This window comes from Natator depressus, chromosome 2 (genome assembly GCF_965152275.1).
Source record: "Natator depressus isolate rNatDep1 chromosome 2, rNatDep2.hap1, whole genome shotgun sequence".
In the NCBI taxonomy this organism is placed as follows: Eukaryota; Metazoa; Chordata; order Testudines; family Cheloniidae; genus Natator; species Natator depressus.
The window spans coordinates 59,809,871-59,823,630 of record NC_134235.1 but is presented as its reverse complement, the minus strand read 5'-3'; the positions used below and the strand labels follow the sequence as shown (position 1 = coordinate 59,823,630).

Sequence of the window (13,760 nt, the reverse complement as noted above, 5' to 3'; positions counted from 1 at the left end):
ACGTAACGATTTCTTTTGTTTATAATTTTTACAGTGCAAATAAATATTTGTAATAAAATAATAATATAAAGTGAGCACTGTACACTTTGTATTCGGTGTTGTAATTGAAATCAATATATTTGAAAATGTAGATAAACATCCAAAATATTTAATACATTTCTATTGGTATTCTGTTGTTTAACCGTGTGATTAAAACTGCAATTAATCACGATTAATTTTTTAAATCATAGTTAATTTTTTCAAGTTAATCGTGTGAGTTAACTGCAATTAATCAGCAGCCTTACTTAAAATGTATTAATGTAGAGCATACTGTAGCTGTCTAAGATTGAGATGACAAAGGCACTAATACCAGCAGTGAGGTCAGCATTCAAAAGAGAAGGTAATGCTCTCCTTTGTGAGCATGGATGAAAAAAACCAGTCTTGACCTCAGCTGTAACTTAGACATCCTGGAGCTGCTAATATTTAACAGAACCCTCATACTGCAAACCTGAGTAACAAACTTGCTCAATCAGAGGGATGATATAATCTCTGCCACTTCTTCTGATTGCTTCCCTAGTGAGTAAATCACTCAACTGCACGAGTCAGGTCAGACCAAATGAAATTTAGATCTAAATGTCAATGGCATATCAAAGTCACCATAGGCCAGAGCTCTTCACTCACACTCTTAGGGTAAGTCTACACTGCAATCGGACAACCATAGCTGGCCCGTGTTAGCCAACTTGGGCTCATGGGGCTCGAGCTAAGAGGCTGTTTAATGGCAGTGTAAACTTTTGGGCTTGGGCTGGAGCCTAAGCTCTGGGATGCCCATCCAGCCTGAGCCCACATGCCTACACTGCCATTAAATAGCCCCTTAACCCCTGCCTCATAAGCCTGAGTCAGCTGACACAGAGCCCTGGGTTTTTAACTGCAGTGTAGACATATCCTTAATGGCCTCACATTGAGCAAGAGGGGTGATAAGATGGAATCCTGTGGTACTTCACTGAGAGAGAGCCCTAAGGCGAGGTGAGTAATTGCCTAGCTCTGACTTTTGTTGTTGTTAGAAGAGGGAGCTCCTCAGAGCAGTCTTAACTAGGTTGTTCAGGACCACAATCGTTTACACAAAATTTTAGGATCAGTGTTATCAGAGACTGCTGATAGATCTAAGAAAAATCAGCATGGACACTTGGTCTTCATTTACTGCCCGGAGGTCGATCATGCAACTACTGCAGTTCCTGTACTGTGCCCAGGCTTGAAAGCAGATTGACTGGAATTGACATAATTGAGTTGCCTCAACACAAACATCTTAACAAATATTTCCCCCCAAAATAAGTTCAAAATAGACTGATATTTGTCAAGATTATCCATGTAAATTTGTATTTGAATACCTCTTAATAATTTTCAGATTTTAATGGAAGCAAAATCTGTATAATTGGTAGTTATAGCATTTCTCTCATATTAATGAAACTATCACCAAACTGAAAGCCTTTTATTTCAGAAGATATTACCATAAAATAAGCATAAATTAATGCATCCACACATATTATGAAAATAGTGGTGACACTCTCCTATGTGAGCAAAAAAGGAAAATCTTCTTGTACAAAATATTCTTTTGTGTTTTCTGAATTAAAATATTCGGCTCTTGCTTGGATCATTTCATCACTGGCTCTGATATACTCAAATTATGATGTTGCAATAAATTCTGTTGAGAATTAAGTGAACAAAGATGTAGTTGTCTCTGCAGTCTCTGGTTACAGGGGTATCTGACTGAGGAGATGAGGTTCCAATAGATCTTTTATTGGCAGTGAACTTTGAGACTCTTTCAAGGTCAGGTGACTGTTACCAAAATAAAAACATACTGTTAAGCACAATCACATTTTTTCTAATAAAGTCAAATGTGTTGGTCAAAATCACATTTAACATTTACCATTCATTGTCCCTGAATGTATGCCCCCCGCCCCACACACAGCATGTGCTGATGTGCATTTATATATTAATCCCCCACAAAAAAGTTCTTTAACTCTGAGTTAAGCTTGCTAAACTGCAGAGCTCACCAAGGCAAAACATAAAAAAGCAAGGAAATAAACAGTTACGTGATTAAAAATCTTTTCTGCAACTCATTTTATCAGTTCCCCTTATGAACCACAGACTCTCTCCCTTCTAACACTGATAGCTCACATATATGTACCATCATCCTGAACAACCGATAAGCAACCCTGAACTCTGACTACATTTATTGGTTATTTTATCATGTGTTACAGGATTGGTGTAGCTTTCATAATTGTATTATACAAAGTTCTGTGCATGGTTTTGTATCCATGTATCTAAATGAGATATAGTATCAGATTAAAAATAGCTGCAAGATCTGTTTTTCAGTAATGTTTAGGAAAACTCATGTCAATGAATTTTGTTAGTGATTGATCTAAATTTGGTATTAATTTTTATGCAGAGATTGCATAACTGAATTTTGTTCATGCACATTCATGCTGGTATATTGTATGGATGGTTAAAGTGGACTGAAGGTAAAAAAATCCATTACAATCTACATACTACACAGACTATGCTGAGATATTTGTGCCACACACTCTCAAAGAAACTGCGGAACCACTTGATCAACATCCTATACAGCAAACAGGGAAAGATTAAGAATGAGCTCTCTAAACTGGATACTCTCATAAAAAGCCAACCTTCCACACAAACTTCCTCGTGGCTGGACTTTACAAAAACTAGACAAGCCATGTACAACACACACTTTGCTTCTCTACAAAGGAAAAAGGACACTAAACTATCTAAACTACTACATGCCACAAGGGGCCACAATTGTGGTTCCCTTAACTCACCCAACAATATTGTTAATCTATCCAGCTATACTCTTAGCTCGGCAGAAGAGTCTGTCCTATCTTGGAGCCTCTCCTTCTGCCCCTCCACCCCCACGAACATGATACAATTCTGCAGTGACCTGGAATCCTACTTTTGACGTCTCTGACTCAAGGAATATTTCCAACACACCTCTGAACAGCACACTAATCCACAGAAACCTTCCTACCAACACTACAAAAAGAAGGATTCTGCGTGGACTCCTCCTGAAGGTCAAAACAACAGACTGGACTTCTACATAGAGTGCTTCTGCAGACGTGCACGGGATGAAATTATGGAAAAGCAGCATCACTTGCCCCATAACCTCAGCCGTGCAGAACACAACGCCATCCACAGCCTCAGGAACAACTCTGACATCATAATCAAAAGGGCTGACAAAGGAGGTGCTGTTGTCATCATGAATAGGTCGGAATATGAATGAGAGGCTGTTAGGCAGCTCTCTAACACCACACTCTACAGGCCATTACCCTCTGATCCCACTGAGGGTTACCAAAAGAAACTACACCATTTGCTCAAGAAACTCCCTGAAAAAGCACAGGAACAAATCTGCACAGACACCCCCTAGAACCATGACCAGGAGTATTCTATCTGCTACCCAAGATCCATAAACCTGGAAATCCTGGACGCCCCATCACCTCAGGCATTGGCACCCTGACAGCAGGATTGTCTGGCTGTGTAGACTCTCTCCTCAGGCCCTACACTACCAGCACTCCTAGCTATCTTCGAGACACCACTGTTTTCCTGAGGAAACTACAATCCATTGGTGATCTTCCAGAAAACATCATCCTGGCCACTATGGATGTAGAAGCCCTCTATACCAACATTCCACACAAAGATGGACTACAAGACGTCAGGAACAGTATCCTCAATAATGTCATGGCAAACCTGGTGGCTGAACTTTGTGACTTTGTCCTCACCCACAACTGTTTCACATTTGGGGACAATGTATACCTTCAAGTCAGCTGCACTGCTATGGGTACTCGCATGGCCCCACAGTAAGCCAACATTTTTATGGCTGACGTAGAACGACGTTTCCTCAGCTCTCGTCCCCGAACGCCCCTACTCTACTTTCGCTACACTGATGACATCTTCATCATCTGGACCCATGGAAAAGAAGCCCTTGAGGAATTCCACCATGATTTCAACAATTTCCATCCCACAATCAACCTCAGCCTGGACCAGTCCACACAAGAGATCCACTTCCTGGACACTACAGTGCTAATAAGCGATGGCCACATAAACACCACCCTATACTGGAAACCTACTGACCACTATACTTACCTACATGCCTCAAGCTTTCATCCAGACCACATCACATGATCCATTGTCTACAGCCAAGCTCTAAAATACAACCGCATTTGCTCCAATCTCTCAGACAAACACCTACAAGATCTCTATCAAGCATTCTTAAAACTACAGTACCCACCTGCTGAAGTGAAGTAACAGATTGACAGAGCCAGAAGAATACCCAGAAGTCACCTACTACAGGACAGACCCCAGACCTAACAGAACGCCACTAGCCATCACCTTCAGCCCCCAACTAAAACCTCTCCAACACATCATCAAGGATCCTCAACCTATCCTGAAGGACGATCCCTCACTCTCACAGCTCTTGGGAGACAGGCCAGTCCTCGTTTAGACAGCTGGGCAAATACTCTCCAGCAACCACACAACAAACACACTAACCAAGGAAGCTATCCTTGCAACAAAGCCCGTTGCCAACTCTGTCCACATATCTATTCAAGGGACACCATCATAGGACCTAATCACATCAGCCACATCATAAGAGGCTCGTTCACTTGCACATCTACCAATGTGATACATGCCATCATGTGCCAACAATGCCCCTCTGCCATGTACATTGGCCAAACCGGAAAATCTCTACACAACAGAATAAATGGACACAAATCAGACATCAAGAATTATAACATTCAAAAACCAGTTGGAGAACACTTCAACCTCCCTGGTCACTCAATTTCAGATCTAAAAGTCACAACTCTCCAACAAAAAAAACTTCAGAAACAGACTCCAACGAGAAACTGCAGAATTGGAATTAATTTGCAAACTGGACACCATTAAATTAGGCTTGAATAAAGATTGGGAGTGGATGGGTCATTACACAAAGTAAAAACTACTTCCCCATGTTAATTCTTTCCCCCCCTTACTGTTATTCACACCTTCTTGTCAACTGTTTGAAATGGGCCACTCTGATTATCACTACAAAAAGTTTTTTTTCCTCCTGCTGATAATAGCGCACTTTAATTAATTGGTCTCGTTACAGTTGGTATGGCAACATCCATTTTTTTCATGTTCTCTCTCTGTGTGTGTGTGTATATACACACACACACACACACACACACCTTCTTACTGTATTTTCCACTGTATGCATCCGATGAAGTGGGTTTTAGCCCACAAAAGCTTATGCCCAAATAAATTTGTTAGTCTCTAAGGTGCCACAAGTACTCCTTGTTGTTTTGTTTTTTTTCAGTGCAGACAGGTAATTTGCCTGGTGCTGTTGCCTGGTCGCCCTTCAAAAACAATACCTTGGCAGAGCCACTCAGCTACCTATGGCATTGGTACCTCAACTCCTGGGTGAACCAGGGCACCAGCACTGAAGTGCCGTCTCAGCACAGACACTTAGCTCCCTTGCTAATGCAGCCTGCTGCATCAGAAAGTTGAAGCAGCAATGTCACCAAAGATCAGAGCTTGAAGGACAACACATGGTGTGCTCAGAAGCTGATAGTATTTTAACTTACTTTTATAAAAAACATTTATAATGCATCTGAATTCAGAGCACTTTACAGCTATACAATTCTTACTCACTATTAAAATAAATTTATATTACATTCTAGAAACAAGCCGTGGAGTTCATTGAAATATGCACTCAGCTGATCAAATTCCACGATATATACACACACATCACATGTTCACTTGCAAAATATTTGGTAATGGACATGTCCAATCACATACACTAGAAACATTTTAGAGAAAAGCTGTTACTTACCATACAGTAATTATGGTTCTTCAAGATGTTTTGTGATTGTGGATCCTATTTTAGATATCCATGCACAAGATCAGAATCTCGGAATAGCAGTATCTGTTGAGACACGCCTGCATCCTGCACATCCTCACCTCTCCACAACCAATGGCATAGGGTAGAGTACCCACAGCGAGAGCTCAGTTCCCTCACTAATTCAGAATCTCAGTTTAAGGAAAACTCAAAAAAAGCAGGGATGGAAGGCAGTGTGTGGGATCCACACTGACAAAACATTTAGCAGAAGGACTGTTACTGCAAGCTAAGTATGATTTTTTTTGCTTCGAGTATTTGTACATGTGGCTCCCACACTAAGTGACTGACAAGCAGGGCCCCATCTGGAAGGTGGGATTAAAGAGTCCTAGCTGACACTAACTAAATAGTATTTTAGCATTGCTCTCTCAAATTTGGCACTGATCTTGAGGTCAGGTCAAGGGCATAATATTTAATAAAAGTGAGGGGAATACTCAAAGTGGCTGCCTTGCAGAACTCAGATATGGGGATATTTCTGAAGCATGAAAATGAGGCAGTCTGAGTGCTAGTCAAATGAACTTTGATATTGAGAAGAAGAGATATATCAGCCTATGATAACAGATTGAAATACACTGGGTAAACTATTTAGATATTCTCCGAGAAGAAATGGCTTGTGTTTTAGAAGTGCTACTTTTGGAAACAAAAAGATGAAGAGATTGTCTAACGGGCTTTGTTCTATTCAGGTACTATAGCAAGGCCCTGGAAATATCTAAAGTATGAAGATTCTTATCCTCAGGGGAGAAGTGTGGGTTTGGAAATTGGGGAGATTAAAAGATTGATTAAAATGAAAGTCTGAAACAACTCTGGGAATAAATTTAGGATGAGGTCTCAATACTATCTTATCTCTGTGGAATGTTGTAAAAGGAGGGTTGGCCATGAGAGCTTGTAGTTCGCTGACCATTCTGGCTGACCAAAAAGCCCATCTTGAGTAAGGTGGTGTACAAAGCATTCAGGAGGGGGCTTCCTAATCATAGATCAGTGCGAAGCAACCCATGTAAAAATCTGGATAATAGCTTGGGAAAAAAAATGAGCATAACTGGACAGGAGGGTGGCATGCCAAAATCGCTGCAAGGCAGACTAATTGAGAGCCCAGCAAGCTTTAAGTGCAGAATGTAATCAAGGATCATGGGAATAGGAACATGCAACAGATCATGGTTGCACGGGGCTGCTCACATTGAAAATCTTTCCCACTTTGAGTAAGGTTTTTCTTGTGGAGGGCTTCCTGCTTTGCAATAGGATTTCTTTCGTCTGTAATGAACAGTATCTATCAGTGGCACTTAACCAGCCAGCATCCAGGCTGTCAGGTGCAATAATTTCAGGTCTGGATCAAGAGTTTGATCTTTGTTCAGTTATATTATGTCTGGACAGTCTGAAAGTGCTACTGAACACTGAGTTGATATTTAGAAGAAATCCATGAGCCAGAATTGCTTCGGCCATAAAGACCTATCAGGATCAATATAGCTGCATCCTGTCTGACTCAGGATATTAAAGTAATTGGAGGAAATGCATGCATAAGACCTTGATTCCATGGTATGAAAAAGGCATCTTGCATGGATCCTGGGCTCATGCCTCCCTGAAGCAAAAGGCCAAGCACTTTGTTTTTTCTTTGGTGGAAAATAAGTCTATTGTGGGATTTCCCCACTGTTGAAATATCAATGTGAGGATGGAGTTCTTCAGAGATCATTAATGACTGGTGACAGATTATCTGCTGAGAATGTCTGTTCAGCTGTTGTTCACTCCTGGAAGATGAAGAGCACCTGGAGTTATCAGATGAAGTAGACACCATGTCCATAGTCTGATCACTTCTTGATACAGAGGTGATGAACAGGTGCTTCCTTGCTTGTTTACATAATACATCAAAGATGTGTTGTCTGTGAAGATATGTATGGCGGAATTTTTAAAGCTATGAGGAATGCCTTGCAGACTAATCTGATTGGCTGGAGTTCTTGGACATTTATGTGGAGACTCATCTCCTTCTGGGACGATATTCCATGCATTTGGAGGTGGTTGAGGTGAGCACCCCAACATGTTCTTGATGTGTCTGTGACTAGGTGAAGGAACACAGAAGAGTTCCCTTTTTGAACATTCTGAACATCTGTCCACCAATTTAACGACTACAGGACATGATGTGTGACTAAGACGAACATGTTCATTTGATGTTTCATAGATTGATACACCAATTTCAGCCAGCCGTGAAATGGATACAGGGGAAGTCTGGATGGTGGCATCACGTAAGTGCAAGCTGACATGTGGCCTAACAGTTTGAAACAGGATCTCTGTTGCATTAATGGATTTCTCTTGATATTGGAGTTGATTGTCTGGGTAGACTGAAATCTCTTCTGGAAGGTCTGGCTTTGCTGATTTGGAATTGATTACAGCTCCTGTGAGCTCTCTTGTCTCTAGTGGGTTGATTGTTGATCTTCTGTAGTTTATCATTAGGCCCAACTCTTTGAACAAGTAGAGGACAAAGTTAATTGATGCAGCAACATCCAGATGGGACATGACTTAGATCAGCCAATTGTCTAGATATGGATAGATGTGAATGCCTTGTCTCTTTAAATATGCAGCCCCCACAGCTAAGAATTTTGTGAAGAATTTAGATGCTGTGGAGAGACTGAATGGGTTGGATTCTTGTTCAGACTAACAGGCGTGAACACACCATTCAAGATAGCTGTAAGAGACATTAAGGAGACCCACCTAAAACAAGGCAGAATGTAGTACGCCCAGAAATTAGCACTATGGGGGAAGAGGGTTCAATGGGGTATTGTTTGACCAGGTGTGTATGTGTGTGTGTGTGAATGCGCACCAGAGAGAACACACAAGAAAAAGTGAAGCAAGACAGACAGAGAGACAACATGGTGTATGACACCAGCTATGGGGCGCAACCCAAATTTTCCTAAGGAGGGACCCAAAACTCTCCCTCCCCTGTTATGCACTCAGCCATAAGCTCTCTCCTTCACACTCTCCCCCAGTATTGAGCCCCAAACACTCACCCCATCATGTTTTTCTCTGCCCCTGCACCTAGCCCTGAGCTCTCCCTTAGCTACTTCCCCATACCCAGTCCTGAGCTCTCTTTCTGTCTCTACACCCAGCCATGTGCTCACCCTTTACCTCCTGCACCTAGCTCTACGCGTACTCCCCTCCTGCTGTCCCACACACTACTCCAAGCTTGTCCCCACCCACACCCAGCTCCTTGGTCTCTCCGCCCCACATCCAGCCCCAAGTTCTTATCCAGAGAGGTGATCAAGCTGAAAAGCATCATCCCCACCAGGGCCTAGGCAGTTCTGGGAGCAGCAGATCCCATCACCCTTCAACATCTCTGCTTCCCCAGGAACCACCAAAAGCCCAGATCCAATCCTCACATCTTCCTGGGGACTGAGGGTTCCTGGTGCCCCCTACTCTGCTTCTCCATGCGGTCTGTGAGTGCCCAGTGTCCTGGGTGTCAAAAGGACTGCAAAGGTTGGGGGGAAACCAGGCACATGGAGTTGCAACACCATTCAAATTTGGAGGGGCAGCTGGACCAAATTTCCAGCTCTGGACCAAATTTCACCCCCCACAATTGTGCCCCTGGCTTTGAAGAAGCTAGAGAGAGGGCTTTTGGTCTTGTGCTAGCTAAAGAGGCTTGGGTCTGTAAGCAAAGAAACTATTTCCTTTTGGTTTTGGTTACTCCTGTGTTCAGTGAAACAGGGTTTTTTATATTCCTTGCGCTAACAGGGTCAACATCCACCTCTCACAAGCATCCCCTTTTCTCTGGCCGATATACCTGCAATCACAGTCTTCTCTCGGGGTAGCACCCACCTCTCACAGGCAGCCCACTTTGGTTCTTTGGGTGTGAGCCTGCTTTTGGTTTTAGTTCTTATATCGGGGCAGTACCCACCTCTCATGAGCACCCCCCCCCAGCTGATGGTTCTCTTCATGGGTCTTCAGCGACTCAGTCCTCTGACGGAGCCACATACACTGTCCCCACTTCCAGGGTATATAGTCCAAGTTCTTATCTTGGCCCTGGTATGGGGCCATAGATCTTAGGCTTCTTCCCAGAGACACTGCCTTCTTCAACCACCCAGTCAGGGCCCATCTCAATACCCTCAGTTGGTGTCCTCGTCAGCAGCCCTTCCTGGGCTCAGTCCACAACTAGATGAGCAGGGCCCATCTCAGTACCCTCCTCAGGTCTGGCTAGGTTCTGTGCTCAGTTCCCCAGGGTCAGCCTGCCCGCTCTGACCTTTTCATGGTCCTGCTGTTATTCTATCCAGCCAGCCAGGCACCAGGTCTTTGGCAGCCTTCCCTTAGCTCTGTTCTGTCTGGTGAGCTCTCTGCAGTGAGCTGTCCATGGTCCTGCTGGTGTTCATCTAGGCACCCAGTCTTCCCTCATCAAGCTCCACACAGCAACTGAATTTCTCTGTTCTGCTGCTTGTCTTATATAGGGCCCTTCTGGCCCCGGATTGGCTGCTCCATCAGCCCCTCTGATGGGCCACTCCTCTGTAGCCACTCTAGGCTGTCTGGAGGACTTCTCTCTGCTCTATTTTGGGGTGGGGTGATACAGGGCCACAAGGCCTCCAGCAGGGGGCCTCCGGACCTAGTCCACCATGCCACACTTGCAAATAAATAAGACTGCATCAGAGAAAATACGAGACTCCATCATCAATTTCTACTCCCAAGGGGAACATTCACAGGGACACAAACTTTCACTAGCTGCTCAGGTCAAAAGGGGTATAGGTATATAACTAAGCAGTGTCTGTACTTTGTTGCATATAGTCTTCCTGAAAGGGCTCAATGTCTAAAATAAAAGTATTTTCTTGATTTCACATGTAAAGTCTAGAATCTCAAACTTTTTTGTAAAGTAAAGCTGCATAGGTGACTGTTCATAGTCATGAACAACGCAGTTCCCTCAATAAACACTTAAGTACAATATTAGTTTTTATCGTCCATTTACTAGTTTAGCTGAGGCTGATTGGTAAGAGCAGTACAGAGAATTAGGCAGCCTATCAGCATTACATTTTCCCCTCCTGTGTGTGTGCTGGAATCTTGGGACCCTGCTGCTCTACAGAGGTCTTAGCCTCTCCCTCTGTGTGTGTGCTAGAAAATGGGTCCCCTGCCCTGCTAGAGTACTCTGAGTCCCCCTCCCTGCCCCCCATGTGAGTTGGGGGACCCTATCCCATCTGAGCCCCTCTACTTTTTCTCAAGGGGGCTAGGATCTGGGGAATCTGACCCCCTCTGCCTGCTCTCCCATTTGAAAACCAGGAAATACAAAGCTAAGTTACACGCCACCCCACGTGAAGTGGTGGAAATGAAATGTGTGTGTGTGTGTGGGGGGGGAATTGAGTGGACCAGGGGCATGGCTATGGAGGCCTCGCCAAAGCATGGATGAGGGGCCTAACGGAGGCACAGGACCTGGCTAGGCATACAGCTTGGGCTACATAACCAAGGGAATGTGCAACCCTCCAGTAAGTTTCTGCCTGTGGTATGTTATGCAGCAGCAGAGGTCATCAGATAGCAAGGAACAATGTTTTACATGCTAATGGCTTTTAAAGTGCTACTGATTTAATGAGATGGGAAGGGGAGGGATTAGCTGAAAATGTTGGTGCGGGGATATATGTTGCAGGGAATGGTGTGGGAAAGGAGGAGAGACATACACCAGGCTTCTCTTAATTGATTAAAGTTACTGTAACCAACATGGAATAAAACTGTCAAGATTTTGGACCATAGACCTGCCTTATCAGCAACTTCACCCTCCAAACATTTCAAAGCATGACCACTATCACCATTCCAATCTGACAAGTGTGCAGCAGAGGGCAGACCACTTAGGAATCACATAACATTCTTTACCTTTAGCTAGCCATAGTAACACCTCAACTGCAAACCTAAATGATAACTACAACTGCTTAAATGAACTCTACTCCTACCAAAAATATTTCTCATTCTGTTAAAAAAAATGAGAAATGTAGGAAACTCACAGACAAAAATATCCTTATTTAATGAAGAATTAAGGTTGCCTGGTGATATCCTGTGCCCTTCCAGAACATCAAGTTCAGCAAAACTCAAACCTCTGAAAACCAGGAGATAAAGAGGTGAGGTACATGCCAATGCAGCCTTAGCTCTATCCTCTGAGTGATGCCCCAATACGGCCATAACACACATACTCGTCCTCTGCCTTTGCAGACAGTGCAGAACATTCAGGGAATAGCAAATAGGACAGCGTCTTAGCATCTTCTCTTTCCTAAGGCAAAACTTGTGCTTAGGTAAACAATACAGAACAGGAGCCACTCATACCTGCTCTACACTCAAACACTCAGCCTACAGAAACACCACCACACCTGCTAAATTTTACAATCCTTTTAGCAAACCCTTCACCTTTCACTCAGGATTCCACTTAACAGTTTACTTTCACTTAGCTATCATTAAACCTACAGATCACTCTTACATTCCACCCAGCTGCTGACAATCCCTATGCCCTGTGGACTGCTACAGACAGATCCTAAGAACTCATGACTGAAATGAGGCATATTGTATCTGTCACGGTACACATGCACCTCTCTCCTCTGATCACACACTCCGGTGGCGGTGGGAAGACATGGGACAGACAGAAGGGCTCAGACCCACCCCTCCTGAGCGGGGCAGGACTGCTCATATTTCCTTATATCATAATCACAGCTTTGCCAAGCCACTTCAAACTTTTTCTTCCACCATTCAATACAACTGCATCTAACACAATGAATCCAGCTGGAGTGCATGTAGATAATTCCCAGAGGCTATTGCCAGCTCCAGGGGGCCTGAGTTAAGTTTGCTTTGATGTGTACCTCAACTGTGTATTTCCTGGTTTCAGAGGTTTGAGTCTTGCTGAACTCAACATTCTGGAAAGGTATGAGATACCACCAGGCAATCTGAAGTCTACATTAACCAAGTTTTCTTTCAGTTAATTCTATTTGATAACATCAAATGAAAGTGTGACTCCAAAGGTCATGCTTTGGATGCATAATCAATATAACCTCATTATCAATTATCCACAAAAAATGTTCTAAGGTATGCATTGTGTGTATTGTACTATCTGAGCCAGCTGGCGATAATAAACTGAAAACATGTTTATACATGATAAACATGATGTATAATTTTATGTGATCATATGTTTAGTTTATTTCATACTGGGGATTATGTAATTTACAAAGAACCACAATACACAGAACAACACAATTCAAAGGCATTTGCAGGTATGCAATTGAGTTTGACAAGGAGCATTTGACTAATAGCTGAGGGGATGTGGAAGTAAAACTGATCACCCCAATTACTTCCAACTCTTGAACAGGAAATGGCTGGCTGCTAGGAGAGCTGATTTTGCGTAGTTGCAAGGGCAGATACTAGGGTTTTCACGACTCATTTCCTGATAGTTACATCATTTAAAGATATTGCCATTATTCCGAGTTATATAAACACATATTAAGTAGGCAACACAGGACTTTCTCAACACCTTCTGAATAGCAAACCTATAAAATATTGATTCTATTAGCAAGAAAATGTGGGCAGAAACTGATAATTACAGTTTAAATTTACAACATCAGAATTTCAACAACTTCTCTATTCAGGGAAAATTAATAGTGCTGTATCCCATTGGGAAGTATTAGGTATCTTTAAAATACTTAAATGATTTATTTTCTTTGAATTACATCCCCCAATACTCAAATTTCTTTATGCATATTTAAAACTAACATTTTAACCAATGTAAAAATAATAGAAATTTTATATTAGCAAAAAAGATAGATTATCCATGTAATGTTCATTTCAGTGACATATTTAAGTAATCAAGCAATAATTAGCTTTTTCATTGTTCAAGTTATGCACAATCCTCAGT

General features: G+C 42.7%; 1 protein-coding gene across 3 annotated transcripts in view; it reads right to left on the bottom strand.

The window, feature by feature from the left end:
- Positions 1–12: 12 nt before the first annotated feature.
- The window catches only part of PPP1R42 (protein phosphatase 1 regulatory subunit 42), an 82,572-nt gene continuing 68,824 nt past the window's right edge, over positions 13–13,760 (bottom strand). The window contains exon 7 of one of the 3 annotated variants that reach the window (XM_074944280.1): positions 13–1,812. In XM_074944280.1, the coding sequence (XP_074800381.1) occupies positions 1,805–1,812 (8 nt within the window). In that variant the 3' untranslated portion in view covers positions 13–1,804. The remainder of the gene's footprint in view (positions 1,813–13,760) is intronic. The other 2 variants (XM_074944278.1, XM_074944279.1) reach the window with 2 other exon arrangements.